Here is a 21141-nt window from a genome sequence, read left to right as displayed (position 1 = left end):
TGTTCGTACCTTTTTCTCCCCAGCCAACAGGGGCTTCTCCATCGGCATAGGTGATGTGACTCCAGGTCAGGGGCTGCTGAATGCCAAGCAGGAACTACTGGACGCCGGCTACAAGAACTGTAAGGAGTATATCGAGGCCCTGAACACCGGCAAGCTCCAGCCACAGCCAGGGTGCACACCTGAGGAAACGCTGGAGGTACAGTGGCGACATCACTCTATTACACATCCACACCACACTGCACCTCACCCACACCCACACCACACTACTTTACACTACACCACCACACCACACCACACCACACCCACACACACCACCACATCCACACCACCACACCAAAACATACCCACACACCATACCCCACCCACACCACACCATACCCCACCCTACCCCACCCACACCACACCATACCCCACCCACACCACACCATACCCCACCCACACTACACAACACCCACAACCACACTACACCACACCCACACCACCCCACCCCACCACACCACACTACACCACACTACACCCACACTACACCACACCACACTACAAGCAGCTTAATTGATGCAATCACAGCAAAGCAAAAAGAGCTGAAATGTTGTCTACAATCATGTTTTGTGAGAAAGTAATTGCAGACAAGGGCATATGTTACATACATTAGCTTGATTAGCAAGACTAGCTTATTATAGGTTTTATACTGCTGACTGGGTTCTCCATCTTAGTGTCGTAATACACTTACTAAAAATACTTTCTGTTTTGGCTGCTTGGATGTATTATCTGCCGAGTCCACAGTAGGGGTGGGAATTGCAGAGTAACTCACAAATCAAAACTGTCATGATCCTATCATTACCATGTGCAAAGTATCACGATTCAGCAATTATGCAATGCTAGATACAGTGTGATATCTGTGTTTAATGAAGGAGGGTGAGAAAGAAGAAAAAAGTTGGAATTATGTATTTAGTCACTACATTTTACAAGGGATTTGAAACCGTGTACAAAGGGTATAGAGTGTAAAGGGTAGAGAGTATAGAGCTTAGTGCCTTTTATTCCACTGCTTGGTTGAATTTCCCATTGTCCTGCGTAATTTAGAGCGTGTATTAACCGTATGTTATTTGCACACCTATGAAGTAGATCCAATTTGTTGGCCGTATCACACTTTTATATTAATTTGCCGAACTTGTTAAGTTTAAATAAACTGTCACGTTGCATCCAAGCTGTACAATAGACGTTCAGAACATAGCAACATTATAGCATATGACGGAGGTTGATTTTAGCTAGTTGGATGACATGTAGGCTAAGTAAAATAGAGATGTTTCAAAGCTAAGGTTAATCAGAATCCTGAGATATGCCTGTTTGACAACGGGAGAGATGGAACTAACGACTGGCCTTTGACCATAGAACTAGTAACGGCAGTTTGTCCTGCAAGTTGAGAAATTAGTTGATATGTGGCGGAAATATAGAAAATAGTATGGAAAATAGAAAAAAATAGAAAAAAACAAGACAGTTTTAGAGAGCAACAGTGGAATTAGCGGGATAATGGACTTCACGCCGTTCGACTATACAAAGTTAATACACTTTTCTTTTTCCTCCGCTTCGCATCGGGCCGCTTGACCATCTAGAACGTGTATTAACTTTGTATAGTATAACGGCGTGTCGTCCATTATCCCTTACATATGTCACTCAAGAAATAACATGGCAGTTACTTTTTGAAATTCATATCTTATTGTTAGGAATGAAGTAGTGACTCTGGTAGGGTACATTGGTGGATGAGTCCATTTAGAATATTAATTGTGTTATTGAATATTTTTGTAAAAAATCATATTTGTTGGCAGTGTGTCGATAGCTTATCACACAAAGTTTTGTCCCACCTCATCTCCACAGTCACTGCAATCATTTTTATGGAAATGGAGTTGTTCCAGTGGAATCATATTTGAGGGAGAGGGCCAATGAGCTGCACTCCAAATTCTGCAGAAAAATAACTGGAGCTGGCGCCACTAACAGGAGATCAAGGGTGGTTACTAATAGACAGTTAATGGTTCAAATGAGGGCATGTGATGTTTTTTCCTTATTCTGTCATTTTATCCATATACCCGTATTTTCCGGACTATAAATCGCACCGGAGTATAAGTCGCACCAGTCAAAAAATGTGTCATGAAGAGGAGTATAAGTCGCACCAGTCAAAAAATGTGTCATGAAGAGGGGGGAAAAAATATATATATAAAAAAAATATATATATATATATATATATATATATATATATGTGTGTGTGTATATATATGTATATATGTTGCACCTGAGTCGCAGGACCAGCCAAACTATGAAAAAAAGTGTGACTTATAGTCCGGAAAATACGGTAACTGCTGATCAAGTTGAGATGAAGTCTCTCTTTGAGCACCTTATAGAAGTTCAGATGAAAGCTTTGATATTGTGACTTGTGCCTCAAGTGAGGAGACTGCAAAGCTCCACTGAGTCTTTGTGTCAAAGACAATGTAGCGAGTCAGGGTCTGGCTTTGGCTATGATGGTGAAAACCAGGTGTCAAAATCATGTCTAAAGTTTTTGCTGAGTAAGTGTTTATTGATATTTGTGACATATGTACTGTATGTATGTTTGTGTGTGCGTGACCTTGTTGTTGTTTGTGTTTATGGCAGGCCCTGATTCTGAGAGAGCTGTCCGTCATCAGAGATCACGCTGGTAGCGCCTGTCTCAGAGAGCTGGACAAAAGCAACAGTCCTCTCATCATGGCCCTGTGCGGCTCCAAAGGTAAATACACAGACACACACACACACAAATCTACACACATGCATGCATGCACACATACACCTGTGGTGCTCTCTCTCTCCCTCTCCCTCTCCCTCTCTCTCTCTGTCTTTCTCTTGTGATCCGCAACCTGCATGGCGGTTAAACACACCAAGACACATACCCTGTAATGATCACAAGCACCCCAATTCACCCAGTTGTTGTGAAGTATATCCACTCCTGTGGCATACAAGCGTGAAGTGAGAACCTTGGCACACAGGCTTTTTTTTTTTTTTTTAAACCTCATTTAAAAAAAGTCTTGTTCTGTTTGCCGTTTTGCCATCTCCATGACAAGTCATATGCCACCAAAGCCCACTGAAATATCACAGGGACCTTCATATATTGTCACACATGCTGGCTCAAGCATGTGAAACATAAAGGGAGGTCCACGCAAGAGTAACAATAAAGTATATTTATTAAATAATTATAGAGAAGTCAGTATGTGGAAGCTAAAAACTAAAATGTAGTGCATAGTGTCTAGGGGTATGAGTACAAGTGTTCGACAACATAACATAAGCACTATAACGACGGCCGAGAGGAGAGGGAGCCCGTCTGCATCCTGAGAGCGGGCCGTTTTAACGTCTGGCTCATTAGGACCAATCGACAGCACACCTGTGCACACCTGCACGGCTACAGCCAGGTGTGCTGGAAGATGGAAATATTTACAGAACAGGGGCGGGGTTTGGTGCAGGTCTGACAGGGTCCTGACAACATTATATGAGTAAGTAGGTAGGTCAGCAGTCTTTCCTGACTCAGAGGGTTGGTGATCGTGCCTTTGCATGTATTAAACAGAATATTAGAGTCTATGCTGTGTATTGGAGAGGTAGCTGACCTTTTCTTTCTAACTTTTTTTTTTTCTGTCTGGTCAGGGTCTTTCATCAATATCTCTCAGATGATCGCCTGTGTCGGTCAGCAAGCCATCAGTGGCTCCCGTGTGCCTGATGGCTTCGAGAACCGCTCGTTGCCTCACTTTGACAAGCACTCAAAGGTAAACACCAAACACACACATACACACATACATACATACACACACACACACACACACACACACACACACACACACAATCATCATTTTATGGCCACTCACTGCTATTGCACTCAACTCTCAAAGCAGGTGCACTCAACTCTCAAAAACACAACGACTTTGGGTGCGAGACTTTTTCTCATAATGCTTTTTATTGGACCATGTCCGTTAACACACACGTTTCAGCCTAAGACGTCATCAGTGCGTAGTGAACACCCAAAGGAAGCACTGCCTGCTATTGGATATTTGTGAATTGGTGAATATCTTTGTGATCTTTCAAAAGCAACTTTGTGTGATTTTACACAAAACACAAAAATATGTCACTGCCACTGGCATATTCAGTGTTGATGCTGTATACTCTAAATAGATTAATAGGTGAACCAGTGGCTTGTTATGTTTATTACTATTGCTTGAAATATGGCTCGAATGCCACATTATGTCTTCACCAGGAAGATGACGTAATGCCTCTGTAATTGGGCAAAAGCGACAACGTACCAGTTCCCTTGTCTATTTTCTTCTAGTCTTCTAGTCATATTATCACTGTCAAAGAGGATCATTGCATGTTCATTCATTTCCTTGACGCAGATTTAGACCTTAGCATTGAGAGCATAGAGTTTGGGATGTGACCTAATTCCATGCAGGAAGTAGGGCAGTGAAATACTGACCCATTTCTCTGGTCACGTCAGTGAGTGAGACCACTTCAGTGGAGGTTAATGGGTTCCACAAGGCTCTCTGATTATGCTCTTCTCACTGACTCCTCAGTCAATAAGTGGGCTGGTTGTGGCTAATGACCAGGTCATGGATGATACTTGGATGTGAATGGAGCAAGAATCGACTCCTATCCAGCTACTCGGACTTCCCTTCAGAACAAATAATGTCATTACAGCACTGAGCCATGAATCGGTCACAGCAAGGTCTAATTTGTATTAACTGGATATCTTTCCAAGTGTAAGTTCAACTAAGGTCGTGTGTGTTTGTAAATGTAGGTCACTGAGATTCTGGCTGATGTAATTGGTTTGTTCCTCATTCACCACCTGTAGCTAACCTCTCACGTTCCAGGATTAACTCGTTGACGTGTTGATTATCTGCCTGCCTTTCTGCCTAAAGACACACACAGACACACACATTTATGAACATACACACTCATACAAACACATAATAAAGAAGTCGTATTTAGTTGTGGGTTATCCCTAGAAACACAACAATGTCCTTCTTATTTCGTATAATTTTGCAAGGCCCTTTTGAAAGAAAGGAAGAAAGAAAGAAAGAAAGAAAGAAAAGGTAGATGCTTAATTATTCCGAGGGACATTCACACATCCAGTATCTCCAAAGACATTCGCCAAGGGTGCCGGAAGTCAAACTGAGCAGAAGAAAATATGAAATAATTTGGTGGAGAACCATGCTGGTTGTCTATTTACGGTACTTGAGTGTATTAGTGTATCAGCTGGAGATGGCTGGACAGGAGAGCTTGATCAGTGTGTGCTCCTTTGCAGCTCCCTGCTGCCAAGGGCTTTGTTGAGGACAGTTTCTACTCCGGGCTTACCCCCACCGAGTTCTTCTTCCACACAATGGCCGGCAGAGAGGGTCTGGTGGACACCGCTGTGAAGACGGCCGAGACTGGATACATGCAGGTGCAACACACACACACACACACACACACACACACACACACACACTTTCACACGTCTCAAACAGACCCGACTCAAACAGACCCTCAGTCTCAATTCCATCTATCTAACCGTTCAACTCTGATTATGCCGTTATCCACAGACGCACGTAGCTGTTGGGTTCTGTTTGCAGTTATGCGACATAACTGCAGGATCTGAGTTTGCGGGGGGGGGGGGGGGGGGGGGCTAATCTCTGTGTTTTTATCTGCACACACAATTTTCCAGGCCCAAGTGTCCTGGTCGGAGGCCCAAAGTGAATCCGTTGAGCAAAAATTAAAAAAAAGAAAGAAAGAAAGAAAGAAAGAAAGAAAAACTGCAGATCTAACTGGAAGAGAGACTTCACGCCACTTTCTGCTCCGAACATTTAGCTGCCAGCATGGTGATGTTATCATGGGAGGCAATTAAATCGAACTCACTGCAATAATAGAGATGACTTTTTTGACACTGCAACAAGGGAAAATTGAGCTCATGTCACTTCTCAGTTGAGTTGTGTAACAACGGAAAAAAAAAAACAGGCAGGAGCAGAGTTTTTTTCTTTTATTATTAATGCTGTTAAGCCCCTCTACCCGACCACACAAAGATTCCTAATCAGTCTCTATGGGTTTGGTTTTGGCTTTGTGTACAGTCACACAAGGAGATTGAAATGTCCCAAGAGTTTAGTGTCATTTCACTGTCTACTTTCAAAGGCTCCTGTGCTCTTACCTTGCTGTGCTGTACCTCCAGTTATTATTACAGGCCTTACAGGGATAGGGAAGGGCCTAAGCTTTGATGTTTCATAACATTACAATGCCATTGAAATTCCCAGTCTGTGTGATCATCCTGTGGGGACAGGTGGAAATGTTTGTGAGGTGAATCTGTAAGTCTAGATACAAAGATTTGGTGTGTGAGTGCTGTATGGCATCTTGCATATTCTGTCAAGCTGACTAACTTTAATTAAGTATGGACTGAACTTGTGAAAGTATGGCAAGTGATGCAAGACATCAATAAGAATGTTTTTGTGAGTAGACTGTTTGAATGTTTTTAAATAGAACTGAGTTACCAGCTAGAATGCTGAGGGGGAATGTCAGGGGAATAGGGGAATATGGCAAGAGTAAAAAATATCCCAGATTTTAATGAATCATGAAGGCTTGAAAAGAGATATGAAGGACCGTGATACGTAATTGATGTTTGACATGTTGGCTATTTCATAACAAAAGTGGATTTAGCCATCTGATCAGGCTGACATGTGCTGACAATCAGTTTGCTGACCATCAGTGTCAGTCATGCTTGGGCCTCACACCCGGGGTACACCGGGTCCGCAGATGAGGCGCTCCATTCATGTAGCGTAAAAATAATATTAGACGACTGATTAGACGATTTTTTTGAACGTACGCGATACTATCATGTCTGGTGTAGCCAGTTCCATTGATTATAGTGGAAGCTAATTGTTGCAGTACATCCGCGAACAGAACACTTCAGTTACATGCCCGGTGTAGTCTCCCTGTCAGTATTAAACTGCACTGTAATTCAATGACCATCTTATGATGAAATGATGAGCAATGTTTCAAAAGGATTACTTGGGCCCTCAAACTTTCTAATTGATTAAGAATCTTGACGAGCGTGACTAACATCATGATGATGGTCTGATAAGTTAGTGCTGTGTTTTACATTTGATGTTTTGCTGTCTTAAAAAAAAGGAAACCCTCCTAAAGTAACAAGCAACATCAATAGTCAAATCAACAGTAAAACATCAGTTCTTGTTATCACATCACAACACTGAACTGATTAAATAAATCAACCCTGTTATACATTAGTATTGTCTGTTTTGTCGTGAGATTGTTTGAGCGTATCTAATCATGTTATACCTGGATATGGCATCTTAAGAGGCGTCTGGTGAAGTCCCTGGAGGACCTCTGTTCCCAGTACGACCTGACGGTGCGAAGCTCCACGGGTGACATCATCCAGTTCATCTACGGTGGCGACGGCCTCGATCCTGCTGCCATGGAGGGCAAGGACGAGCCACTGGAGTTTAAGAGAGTCCTGGACAACATCAGGGTACGTCACGTCAAGTTACATACATCATGTTTTCATCACATCATCAACTACATTACCGAACAAGACAAAGACAGAATTGTTTACAACTTCTACTGTTGTGGGATGAACACAGGAAGGACACCGCGATCTTCCTCCAGGGCTCAGATGAAATGCTCAAAATTGGCCACTGAAGAATTAGATTTGACAGTCAGTCCCATTATATCCCAAAGGTTGTGGCCAATTTTATTAGGTCACTGTTTGTCTTTGCCTGCTTTGTTCCCAAATGTGCTTTTAGCAGTCAGTGTTGTACCAAGCATTGCTTGTTTCATAGTCTTTCTTTTGCACATCCGCTCTCTAACATTAGAACTGCCATAACAGGTCATTTTGATTATTAAAAAAAAAAAACACGAAAATAGTCCTGCTGGCTAGATATAGAATTTAAACTTTAAGGGTCAAAATGCCTCTGCAGTTCTAGTAGTTATGACATTATTGCTGTTTCTACTGCTAATAGGGTTTTGAAGACTATTTTCATTTACTTTCTAATGACATGGAAATTACATGGGAGGAGCTCTATGCATACACCTGTATGTCACAACTTGCTCACTACTGTGGTTTCCCAAAGCATATCTCTTGCAGACGCCTTTGTCCAAAGCGACACATAAATACAAAACAACATAATAATATTTAAAAATGAACAGGGAACAGATTAAAATGTAGGTCAAATATAGTAAGGAGAATAGTTGTAGTACACAATAATATCAATTCAAGCAATAGCCTAATAAAAAGCAATGTAAAAAAGGGGAAAGGCAATAATAAAACAATAATGTAAATTCAATCAATAATATAAAAACAATGACATGCTAAGACTACATTAAGGAGAATATCAATAATAAACAATAATGTCAAATTAATTAACAGCCCAATTAAAATAAAACAACATTATATAAACCATAACACATAAGCGCTTAAACAACTAAGTATATGTTGAATAGGAATGTCTTTAGACCCCTCTTAAACGACCCAAAACTACCACAGGAACGGAGAGCACTGGGCAGGTCATTCCACCAACATGGAACCACTGAAGAAAAGAGTCTGGAATTAGACCCAGTTTTCATGACTGGTCGACACAACATACGCTCACCAGAAGACCGCAGTGGGCGGTTGGGGATGTAAGGCTTGATTATTGAATTAAAATAACTAGGAGCAGATCTAGTTAGTGTCCTATAGGCCAAAGTGAGAGATTTAAATTTAATTCTGGCTACTATAGGGAGCCAATGGAGAGTAACTAGGAGAGGAGTTACATGTGTCCTCTTTGGCTGATTGAAGACCAGGCGTGCTCCAGCATTTTGAATCAGCTGTAATGATCTTGTTACACAAGCGGGTAAGCCAGCTAATAGTGAATTACAATAGTCCAGCTTAGAGATGACCATGGTCTGAACAAGAAGTTGTGTGGAATCTTGTGTCAGATAAGGTCTGATCTTCCTAATGTTGTAAAGCATAAACCGACATGATTTTGCAATAGAAGCTATATGCTCAGAGAAGTTAAGTCGGCCATCAATTACAACGGCCAAGTTTCGTGCCGATCTAGTTGGGGTCAGTGAAGTTGAGTCAAGCTGGATGTTAATCTGTTGGGGAATAGCTGTTTTAGCTGGAAACACCAAAAACTCTGTTTTTGAGAGATTAAGCTGAAGGTGCCGATCTTTCATCCAGGCTGAAATATCCTTAAGGCATGCAGAAATCCGGTGGGAAACACTAGAGTCATCAGGTGGGAAAGACAGGTAAAGTTGAGTGTCGTCTGCATAACAGTGATAGTCAAATCCATGGGAGCGAATGGTATCACCTAAGGAAGTGGTGTAAATAGAGAAAAGCAAGGGTCCTAATACTGATCCCTGAGGCACACCTGTGGTGAGGTCATGAGACTTAGATACCTGTCCCTGCCAAGACACGTTGAAAGAACGCCCTTTAAGGTAAGATTCAAACCAGTCAAGAGCTTTTCCAGAAATTCCCAGTTCAGATAGTATAGATAGGAGAATGTCATGGTTAACAGTATCAAAGGCTGCAGATAAATCTAGTAGAATTAATACTGATGACTGAGCAGAGGACTTAGCTACTCTCAATGCTTCAGTCACAGACAGAAGAGCAGTTTCAGTAGAATGACCACTCTTGAAACCAGACTGCATAGGGTCTAGTAGATTATTCTGATGAAGAAAGTCACAAACTTGCTTGAAGACCACTTTCTCCAAAACCTTTGACAAGAAAGGAAGAAGGGAGACAGGTCTGTAGTTCTTCACCTCAGTTGGATTAAGTGTACTTTTCTTTAGCAGAGGTGTAACCCTAGCCTGTTTAAAAGAATAAGGAACTATTCTAGAACTGAGTGAAGCATTAAATACATGTGTGACTGCTGGTAGAACAGCGGGTGAGAGAGACTGTAGAAGAGTGGACGGGACAGGATCTAATGGGCATGTTGTTGGACGACATCGCTGAAGCAATTGAGAGACTGCTTCCTCATCAAGAGGAGAGAAAGAGTCAAATGATGCGGTCATACTAACACAAGGCAAAGCCCTCCTTATAGGAGCATCAAACTGAGCACTTATTTTAGCAACTTTTTCAGTGAAAAATGTTGCAAAGTCATTTGCTGACAGTGAAGTAGTTGATGGTGGTGGTGGAGGATTGAGAAGAGATTTGAAAGTAGAAAAAAGTTTTCTACTGTCAGTGGCGCTCTCAATCTTGCTTTGATAGAATGCCTTTTTTGCAAGTGTAACAGTGGATGAAAAGGATGACAGCAAAGACTGGTAGTTACTAAGATTAATTATACTAAGTTTAGTGGTTTCAGTGTTGCTAGCTTAGCACGCTAGTAAACCATAGGCAGAGAATGGGATTCCCGCTAGCATGGTAGCTAGCTTTGTATGCTAAGCTAAGCGAAAATATGAGCAAACAAATCATATTGCTTATTACGAAACAAAATGTTAATGTCTGTATATGAAACAGTAGGAATTACCAAAAATTCCCAGTTAATTCCCGTAAATTCCCATTAATTTCCTTTAATTCCATGAAAGTTTCCAATTTGGAATATTTCCAAAATTCCCCAGCTTAACTTCCCATGGAAAGTTTCCGGAAATTTACCGGAAATTTTCCGCCCCTTTTGCAACTCTACTCCCAGCACCCTCCCGTTTTGTTATTTCTCCTGGAAAACTCCCCTAATTTACATGGCCATCAAACTTCATTTTAAAATCATTGATCCATTCAGGTTGCCAGATTGTGTATGAAATACACCCTACACATACACGATCACTTAGTTTCAATTTCAACCGTTTTGTCATAGGCTAAAACCTGGCAACCCAAATAAGGAAGCGGGTGCCGACTGCGCAGCCGGAGTCTCGTCGTAAGCAAGCGGGCTAGTTGAATGGCCTACTCCAGAACTAGCTGTTGTGAAATTGTTGGGAATTTAATTGATTAACACATCACATAAACTGTTATTGAGTGTTGTTGATACACTGAACTTGTGCCCTCGGAACCAAATCTGACGGCAAGCAGCTTTGGAATTTTGGAAGTAGGCTGCAGGCAGGCAGCTGGTGGATACACCAGCCGTGGCCCACTGGTTAGCACTCTGGACTTGTAACCGGAGGGTTGCCGGTTCGAGCCCCGACCAGTGGGCTGCAGCTGAAGTGCCCTTGAGCAAGGCACCTAACCCCTCACTGCTCCCCGAGCGCCGCCGTTGTAGCAGGCAGCTCACTGCGCTGGGATTAGTGTGTGCTTCACCTCACTGTGTGTACACTGTGTGCTGTTTGTGTTTCACTAATTCACCGAATGGGTTAAATGCAGAGACCAAATTTCCCTCACGGGATCAAATAAGTATAGATACTATACTTATACTTATACATAACTGGCATGCGTAAGGTAAAAGCAATGACCGAAATGCAGTGTCCACACACCCCCCCCCCCCCCCCAACGAAAAAAAATCTCCCGTTTTTGGAAAGTTAAATGTTGACAGGTATGCAGTAGACATTAACCTTCTTTTAGAAACTTAAATCAATCAGAGGGAATATTAAGCTGTGTTGTTATGTTACAACACCCCAACACCCCCCAACATTCTAAATCATTTTTATACATCAGAATGTTATGTAGCATAGTCATATTATACATAATTTGAAAGCTTGGACTCTTGGGAGTCAATATATGACAATCTTTTTCATGTAAAATATGTGTAGTGCTTTACATTGTCAGATTAATCTAACTGTCTCACTTAAATTTAATCAAAAATGCCCTCCTGTGCCTTTGGTGCTACCTTCTAGCTGCAGTGTATATCCTTAGCAATATGCTAGATATAGCATATTGGGTCTTGAAATATTCACAGGAATCCATAGAAATTTAATAATCATGTTATGTTATCCAATATTAGTTGTGCAGATGTATAGTCCATCTTATATACACCAATTGAATTGAAATAGAAATTCCAAAGATTTATATTTTTGTGTAATTATTCTATATTTAGTGTAGTCATTCCATATCAGAACCCCTGAAGTACAATGTAAATGCAAGCATGAAACTTCAAAGTGTTACCTTTCATTTGAGACCAAGATTATGCTTCTACACAAAGGGGTTCATAGACAGTAAGCATTTGATTGTCAGTATGCATTTTGGATAACCAAAAGTCCTATGGGGAGTTTCCATAAGGTATTTGCATGAGCATACCTTGGCAAATTCTGGTCTAAAGTACTCATATTTTCATTATTTCATTATTTTCATATATTTATCTACTTTTGGACACAGCTTGTGCTAGGTCTCAGTTGTGTTTCTAAGTCATATCAAGTGACCTAGAGAGCTGAAATGTGGTGAGTTCAGAGATGCTTGTTACCCGGCAGAAAGAAAAAAAACAATATTCTAGCCCCTGTAACTCTGTGTCAGTACATCACACAGTTCTTCTGACTGTTTTCCAAGAAAAGAAATCCAAATGGGCTTTTATTGTGGTATTGGTCAGGCACTCATTACCTAGCCTTTCACTAGGAAAACGCTCAGGCACATACAATAGGAACCTCCCCAACCCCCCGTGTCTGCAAGTGGACCACTTCAAAGCACTCAGCCATCAGCTACCGCCATTTAGCGACTATTTTGTGACTATGTTTTTTTATTCACATTTTCTGCAAAAATGGTACGAACAGTAAACACAACATACATAAAATAACAAAAAGGAGGAAAAAAAATACATAAAATAACCAAAAGGGCAGATCAAGCAATAGACAAAAAGCAAGCAAATACATCATATTAATAAAGCAATATTTTCAATTGCACCGAGTGTTTTTAATAGATAGGTAGAGTCCCTTCCATGCATTTACTGTGGATAAGCTAGCTTTATTCAGTCTAGCAGTAGTCTCTTCTAATGCTGCAATATTAAGCAAAGAATTAGTCCAGTAGCATTTGAGGTTTGTATCTGGTTTAAACCACAACTGAAGGATTGATTTTTTTTGGCAGCAGTAAAACCTGCAAATGCCATACACTTTTCCTGTAAAGGGAGCTCAAGTCAAGAATCATCATTCAATAAACAGAGACAAGGATCTAGTACAAGATTAGTATCAAGGAATTTAGACAGCATATGAATAACATTCTTCCAGAATTTAGCTATGGTGGGACAATCCCAAAACATGTGAAGAAAGGTGCCTGTGGAATTTTGGCATAGAGTGCAGTGTGGGCTCTGAGAGAGATTCATTTTAAAACATCTGTAAGGTGTTGCATAGGCTCTGTGGATTACCTTATAGTGGATTAAATGATGTGCTAAACATTTTGATGTCAGTGGTAGGTTAGTCCATACATTTTCCCAGTCGGGCTGGACACCCATCAATCTCAGCTCCCTTTCCCATATTGACATAGAAGGTTATATACAGGGTTTCTACGCAGTATGGAAAACCTGGAAAAGTATGGAATTTGATTTTAGTAATTTCCAGGTCTGGATAAGTATGGAAAAAAGAAACAAGGGTATGGAGAAATTGTTTCCAGACTATTGCATTTGCAGCACTAATCACTTCACTCAGGTCATAATGAACCATTCCTACTGTTGTGTAGTGTAACTGTCAGTCCCCATCGTCAACATACAACTATGATACAACTAAAAATGACCCAGCTAAATGGACGAATATTAAGTGTCACTTTTTAATTCACTTCGGTTGTCCATACCTTTGTTTTCACCGAGTTATGTCAACATGAGTGGACAGGGGATGAGGACTTAATGAATGGCAGGGTACTCCATACACCCGCATCGCTGACCTCAGCTGGAGATATAGAAAATAGGAAAAGCCTGGTAATTCATAAAGAGCTTGAATGCCTTGGAATGTGCGCAGCGTGCCATTGTTGCAAATATCACTAAGTTTATGAATGCCTTTTGATGCCCAGGTGGAGGAAGTAAAAGGTTGGCCACCTGACAACAAACAAGGGTTGTTCCTTAAAGGAAAGGACAAAGTAAATTTGTATGGGCCTCCTAATATCCTTTCAGCATTGTGCTAAGCTCTCAAAGTAGTGGAAATGATCGTACCAAATCTCAGTGCAGTTTTCCATCCTGTCTGCATAAAAGGTATATCGGTGAGTAGGTGGGGATATATTAAGCCAGCTTCTATTGATCGCCATGGGACCTGAGACTCTTGGTCCATCCAGACCTGTACTGATCTGATCTGAAAAGCAAGGAAGTAAAGTTTTAAATTGGGGACAGCCAAACCACCCTCCTCTTTGGGCCGTTGTAGAGTGGTCAGACGGATCCTAGCCCGTTTGCCTGCCCAGATAAACTTAGAGAGTTGTGAGTGTGCATTATCAAAGTATTTAGGAGGCGGTTGAATGGGCAGCATAAAAAATAAGAAATTAAAACGAGGTAGAAGGTTCATTTTCAGTATAGTAATTCTAGCCTGCAGAGAAATAGGTAAAGAGCTCCATGTTTGCAGATCTGCCATTTAGCGATTATTAACAAAGGTTTATACATTGATTTTGCAAAATGTCTTCAGTTATGAGGTTAATGCACGGTGCGGGATCTACTTATATGGGGATGCACTTCTGCTCTTCATCCTTCTTTATGATTAAAGCACAATCTGATTCTGATTTATTGGGCTATTGCGGTTGCACTTTGGTTAATACACGTCTGCAGTTAATACATAATAGTTTTTTCATTAAACACGGTCCTGCGGCTTATACACAATGCAGATAATATACACAAGCAGTAGTGGAAGGATATTTGCCTGTTGATTTGTTTGGTTGTTGTTGTTGTTGTTGTGGTGGGTTGTTGTGGTTGTTGCTACTGTTGAGCCCATATTGAGTTTGTCCTGCTCTCTGGTCTGTCCAGTGTGTGTACACCTGCCCAAGCGAGCCAGCCTTGAGCAGAAACGAGCTGGTGCTAACCGCCGAGTCCATCATGAAGAAGAGCGATTTCATGTGCTGCCGGGATACCTTCCTCGATGTGAGTACACACACACAAGCCACACACACACACACACACACACACACACACACACACACAGACAGACAACACACATTACACACACATTACACTTACAGTACACACACCACTGCTCTCTTTGCCACAGTGAGGGTTGACATCTTCTAGCAGTGCAGTCAGATAATTCTATGTCCATTTTATAAAAGATGTAATTAACTATTGTGACGTGTATACTATAAAAAAAAGATCTTTTCTTCCTCAAGCACAAGATTTTGATGGACTTCCTTAAGTGTTCATCCTCTTTCTTCCATCTAGGGTCATCTGAGTGCAACCTCACCTTCTGTCTGTCTTGACTTGCCATTACTTGAGGTCACTGTAGTGAAATTGAGGTCATGTTGGTTCTATTTTTCACATATCACTTTATCTGAACATACATTGGCGCACCATTTCTGAACAGCACCTGCATTGCTGTAAGGCAGTGAGATTTTTATTTTGGTTTTAAATTTTGAGATGAAGAAAGAAAAAGAAAAGGGAGAAACATTTATTGAAGAGAAAAAGAAAAGAGAAAAACTTGTATTCAAGTGGTGAATGAAGTCCTTATGCACTTCCTTAGTCTGTCCCCACCTGCAAGGACAGATTTAGAAGATTTATTGGAGTAAAAAAAGAAAATGAATAACATTTATTGAAGAGAAAAAGATTTTCCTCTGAGCTACAGGCACTGTTGACTTTTGCCCTTCAATTTTCCTGATGTCCCTTAAGGGGAAAGCTATATAATAAGTCATTACTGAGTTTATTGCATCTCTCCTGTTTGAAGGCATTAACTGATACTGGAAGTCGAAAGTACCTTGAGGTACAGTACTTCAAGCATGTGTGTGTTTGTATGTATGTGGATTTGTGTTTGTGTGAGTGTGATACTGGTTGGAACATTTTGGGAGACATTTTGCCTGTTTGCCTGTGAATAAATAACGATGATAAATAAGCAATAAATAAGGGAGACTTTTTGCCTGTTTGTGGGAACTGTTTGCCTGTGAATAAATAACGATGATAAATAAGCAATAAATAAGGGAGACATTTTGCCTGTTTGTGGGAACTGTTTGCCTGTGAAAAAATAACGATGATAAATAAGCAACAAATAAAGCTGACTTTTCTGTCCGTTTACATTGGCTGTTCCAAGTGAGTGGATGGTACTGACACAAGTTTCTTGTTGAGGTGGCGCTTAAAATTCTTCAGGGAAATGCATCTTTTGGAGTAGTTCACATGTCTTTGCGATGTATTTTTTATCTCCCTGTCTACAGAAGTGAAATGCATTATTTTTTAACACATGTCAAGTCTTTGGTCTTAATCATGTCTTACACCCATCAGTTTTAGTGCAAGTGCTGTGTTGAATCAGTTTGCTGGCAAAGTCGATGGATGATTTTGAATGGCCTGTGGAAAAGCCACACAAACAGAGTTTTCTCTTAAGGTGTCAGACATTTCTTGTGTGCTGAAATGTGTCACTCTCTATCTGTGTCTGCCTTACTCACAGTTTTAAACATGCTGGTGTTTTTGAAACTGTCATGATTAAGAGCTTGGATGCTAAACGGAATGCATACTTTAAGTGGAAAATCATTAATGAAGTCGTTGTGGTCACTGTCTAGCTGAAGCGGCTAACAAGACACTTCTTTTCCCTTTACCAGGAAATAAAGAAATTTATTAAGAGTGTCTCTGAGAAAATCAAGAAGACCCGTGACAAATATGGCATCAATGACAACGGCACCACTGAGGTAATTGAATGCCAAACGGCCCGAGCCATGCAACATTAAGCTTCATCCTTAAGGCAGGCCAATTAATGTGTGTGTGTGTCTCTCTGTGTGTGTGTGGGTGTGTATGTGTCTGTCTCTGTGTGTGTATGTGTATGTGTCTCTGGGTGTGTGTGGGTGTTTGTGTGTGTTTTGTGGATCTCCAGCCAAAGGTCCTCTATCAGCTAGACAGGATCACTCCCACTCAGCTGGAGAAGTTTCTGGAGACATGCAGGGACAAGTATATGAGGCAAGTCATGCAGATTTATTTCTGTGTGTGTGTGTGTGCATGCGTGCGTGCGTGCGAGCATCGAATGTCGCCGTCATTTATTTTGTCTTTTGAGTCACGTTTTTGTGTGTCTCACCTGTAGCCTACTTTCCTGTAGTAAGGAACCTATTTAGCTGTGAGCTGACTATTGTCTATTTCTAAAACTGATAGTTCCGGTCCTTGATTGTGATTGGCTGAATCCCGTTTGATGCCGTTGCAAAATCCAGCATAAACATACACCCAGACCGCATTTCGTTCTATATTACTGCGCTCCCATAACTTGATACAAAAGTTAAAGTAGCTGCGTCTCGACGTTGCTTGGCAACCATTCAGTGAATCAGTGTAACCTACGGCCTCGGGTCTTATTGCTTAATTAATTTTGGTCTTGACTGGGGTTAAACTCATTCAATTATCTGAATGGGGTTATCATTCAGAAACAGCCGTTGCCATTTTACTTCGGATTGACCCAATAGTATTGCCTATTTTTGCCAATAGCAATAAGAAATCTCTGCCGCTGGCAGTCAACAAAAGAGCCATATCTGGCTCACTTACCATAGGTTTCCAACCTTGGCTGTAGACATTTAGATTTGGCCACGTGGCAGACAGTTTTATCTGAAGAGACTTGCAGGTTTGCATACAGATGAGCGATTTTTGCTCGTACTGTATGTGTGTGACATGAATAACAAACCAGTGATCTTCCCTTATGTAGCTTGGGCTGTCACTGCATCAGTTGACCTAGAGAATTAGCCATCACTCTCTCTGTGAACTTTGGGCTACATTTGTGTGTGGTGTTTTTTTTTTTTTTTTTTTTTTTTTGTGCACATGTATATGTTTGTTTGTGAGTGTCTTTGCCTGGCCTTTTGTGTATTTGTATTTGCGTGTGTGTGGAGGGGGGGGGGGGGGGGTCAAAAACCCAACCTCTATGACCTCTCTGACCTCTCGGTAACCCGTGGTGGTCCGTGCCCTCGACAGGGCTCAGATGGAGCCGGGCTCGGCCGTGGGCGCCCTCTGTGCACAGAGCATCGGGGAGCCGGGCACACAGATGACCCTCAAGACCTTCCATTTCGCCGGTGTGGCCTCCATGAACATCACGCTGGGTGTACCGCGCATCAAAGAGATCATCAACGCCTCCAAGAATATCAGGTGGGTGCTGCTCACTACAAAGAGATCATCAACGCCTCCAAGAATATCAGGTGGGTGCTGCTCACTACAAAGAAACTCGCATCAGGCTGTGCATGATCAGTGTATTCAATGTAGGTGAGAACAGCATTCCTTGTTAATAAATATCTATTAGGCCAATAATAATAATAATAATAATAATAATAATATTATAATTGGGTCAGTGCTGAAAAGCAGGGCAGAAACAGACTGGTCAGGTGACAGAAGGTCCCTTATTCCATCACTTCTCCTGATGTTTCAGGTCTTTGCTGTGGTATCGTTTCAGTATTGGATATTGCAATATTTATGGCAGTGTTTGTGTACTGTACCTGAGTGTCTTGTAGGCCAAACTTGCACACACAAACAAAAACACACACACAAAATGGCCTACTTTGCATACTGTATAGGTCTTTCCTGTCTCAACACAGTAGCTGATTGGCTGCATTCAAGTATTACAGGGACATTGCGGTGTGTTGAGCTGCTTACCCCCCCACTCCATCGACCTGGTAGCCTAGAAATCTAGACGCACCCCATAGCGGCAGCAAATTACATTTGCTGCCAGGGCTAGTCTAGCAACTCTCCGTTGGCTTGTGAGCTCCAGAAATCGAAACTCAATCAGGCCAATGAAATCGTGTATAGAGTCGTTAGGTGGGCTTAACATAATGATTGATGGCAGAGTTGCAACGGTTTGGCTTGAATTCCCTGCTACTTGAAAACAAATAAGATGGATGTTGCTGTTGGCGAACAGTGTGACACGAGTTAAGCTTTTATTAAGTTGGCAAACGTTTGAACTAGCCAACTAGCTCCGCTGGTGGGAAACGCATGGGACTCATAGCGCTGCCGCTGTCCTATTGCGTGCAGAGGGAATTTGAAAGACAACTGATTATCCCGCCCCTCGGACTGAGCACTGCGAACGGTGAGTGCCCAGACCCTACATTTTAATGTGGGTCTGGCTCGTCAGGCTATCGACCTGGCCCAGTCAGATGACCTAATGATCCAGTCTGACCCTGTCCACACACCATTCATTTGGTCTCCTGTGATCAACCCCCTCGAGGACCAGAATTAGCTACCGCCTGGTGCCTGCTGACGTCAAACTGAAGCCCACGTGAACTAGATCAGCCATGTTTACATGGACACCTCTGATGTGTGCGTGTGTGTGTTTTCTGTTGACCCCTTCCCTGCTCCACCCCATTCATCCAACAACAGCACACCGATTATCACCGCTCACTTAGATGTGGAGGATGACGCAGACTTCGCTCGACTGGTTAAAGGCCGCATCGAGAAAACGCTGCTGGGCGAGGTAAAGTAATACATATGGAGCATGAAGCGGCCTACTTATTTCACCTCACATTGTCCACTATGTTTTTGTTTAGTCCGACAAAGGCTGAGGTGCCTAGATCTGGTGCATACATAGTTCAAAGTCTGGTGTATCATCAGTGGTCATTTTTTTTATTGTGACCACTGCACAGCATTCAGTCTTCATTATTATTTTTTCGTTGTTGAAGTGTAAACTGGTTATAATACCACAAAATACAACAGCAAAGTTTCAACAAAAAGCAGGGTTCCCATGGAAACTATTAGTTAAAGAAGCCCTATGCAAGTCTGGTTATTCCTTCGCTGTTTCTGGGTTTTCGCCTGATTTGGGCTCGCATTTTTCCCGACATGGCTCCCCCTGCAGCTTCGGTAGCAAGTGACTGCTACGCTAAACCCCCTCTAGCTAGCGAGCTAGCCATCAAGAAACCAAGCTAAACACATACAGGGCTCACAATAAAACGGTCGAGCAAACACATTGTTCAAGAGACTATCAAACCACACATTGATTTAATGTTGATTTTTCTCTTTATCAATATGTTTGTTCTGACTAAAAATGACAGTCACATGCCAAAAGGTTGCAAGATAATGTGCGACAAACATGGAATAAAAAAAAAAAAAAATGAATCTTTTTTTTTTTACATTTTTATGAAATGGCATGTCCAATATGATTAATACCCTTTTTAAATAATCAATGGAAACATATTGATTTGCATTCACGGCTCTCAAAATGGGTCTTATAATACCTACCAAGCCTCATCATGTCTCCACAATGATTCTAGACTGCACCTTTTTAACAGCAATCCGGGTTTTGAGTCAGGAACGATTATTTGCCATCACTTTGGCCTTGTGCTCACTTCTTTGATAGATTGAGGTCTGGACTCTGGCTCTGCCACTCTAAAATGTTGATATTATTCTCGGTTAACCATTTCTTGCCTTATTTGGCTGTATGTTTTGGATCATTGTGTGCTTTAATGGTCCAATGCTGCCTATTGGGGCAGATCTTTTCCTCCAAAAATCTCAATGTAGCCCCTTGTTTTAGTGTTACCGTTTACTCTGAGAAGGTCGCATAAATACAAACGCTACTTCCTGACAAAATCCCTGACTGCGGATAGAGAAGCTTGGAATAACCTGAATCAGTTGACTTAATTAAGTTACATGCCAAAATAGTGGAAGGGAGCTCTTAGGTCTGAGGTCACTCGGCAAAAGGCTCAAAATGCGTTAGTCCGGCCCACACTGGACTCTTCTCCAGTCCAGTGAATCAAATTAAGTGACAGCAAATCCTGGAGCATCAAATTCAGTAACACAGCAACAGCCATGTTATCCTCCAAGAAATCACAAATCAAGTAATCACAGGCGAAGGCTAAACATAAAATAAGCCTACCTTCAGTACCGTGTATTAAATAAAGTAGACTAGAGTAAACTAGACCCCTAGTTAAACTACCTTCACAACTATTTAAGATATTGACAGTTTATTCCTGCATAGCTAGAGTTGTTTTGAGCGAAGCAGAGATTTCCCATTCTTGGCAGGCCCCGAGATGTCTGCATCCATTTCGCTATGCCAGTTTTGCCGTTCCCCTAACACCTGTGTTCCCACCTGTGTCAGATCTCGGAGTACATCGAGGAGGTGTTTCTTCCAGATGACACTTTCATCTTGGTGAAGCTCTCACTAGAGAGGATTCGACTTCTGCGCCTGGAGGTGAGCCCTTTTCCCTCTCCTTCT

The 21141-nt window shown here is 41.7% G+C and overlaps 1 protein-coding gene across 2 annotated transcripts in view; it reads left to right on the top strand.

The window, feature by feature from the left end:
* The window catches only part of polr3a (polymerase (RNA) III (DNA directed) polypeptide A), a 40567-nt gene that overhangs the window by 14525 nt on the left and 4901 nt on the right, over nucleotides 1-21141 (top strand). The window contains exons 16-27 of one of the 2 annotated variants that reach the window (XM_042083337.1): nucleotides 24-196; nucleotides 2641-2752; nucleotides 3658-3776; nucleotides 5306-5443; nucleotides 7343-7513; nucleotides 14811-14924; nucleotides 15718-15753; nucleotides 16580-16666; nucleotides 16849-16931; nucleotides 17922-18092; nucleotides 19314-19407; nucleotides 21025-21117. In XM_042083337.1, the coding sequence (XP_041939271.1) occupies nucleotides 24-196; nucleotides 2641-2752; nucleotides 3658-3776; nucleotides 5306-5443; nucleotides 7343-7513; nucleotides 14811-14924; nucleotides 15718-15753; nucleotides 16580-16666; nucleotides 16849-16931; nucleotides 17922-18092; nucleotides 19314-19407; nucleotides 21025-21117 (1391 nt within the window). The remainder of the gene's footprint in view (nucleotides 1-23; nucleotides 197-2640; nucleotides 2753-3657; nucleotides 3777-5305; nucleotides 5444-7342; nucleotides 7514-14810; nucleotides 14925-15717; nucleotides 15754-16579; nucleotides 16667-16848; nucleotides 16932-17921; nucleotides 18093-19313; nucleotides 19408-21024; nucleotides 21118-21141) is intronic. The other variant, XM_042083338.1, reaches the window with a different exon arrangement.

This window comes from Alosa sapidissima, chromosome 24, assembly GCF_018492685.1.
Source record: "Alosa sapidissima isolate fAloSap1 chromosome 24, fAloSap1.pri, whole genome shotgun sequence".
Lineage (NCBI taxonomy): Eukaryota > Metazoa > Chordata > Actinopteri > Clupeiformes > Clupeidae > Alosa > Alosa sapidissima.
The sequence above is the reverse complement of the archived record's forward strand: the minus strand, read 5'-3'. Positions and strand labels throughout refer to the sequence as shown.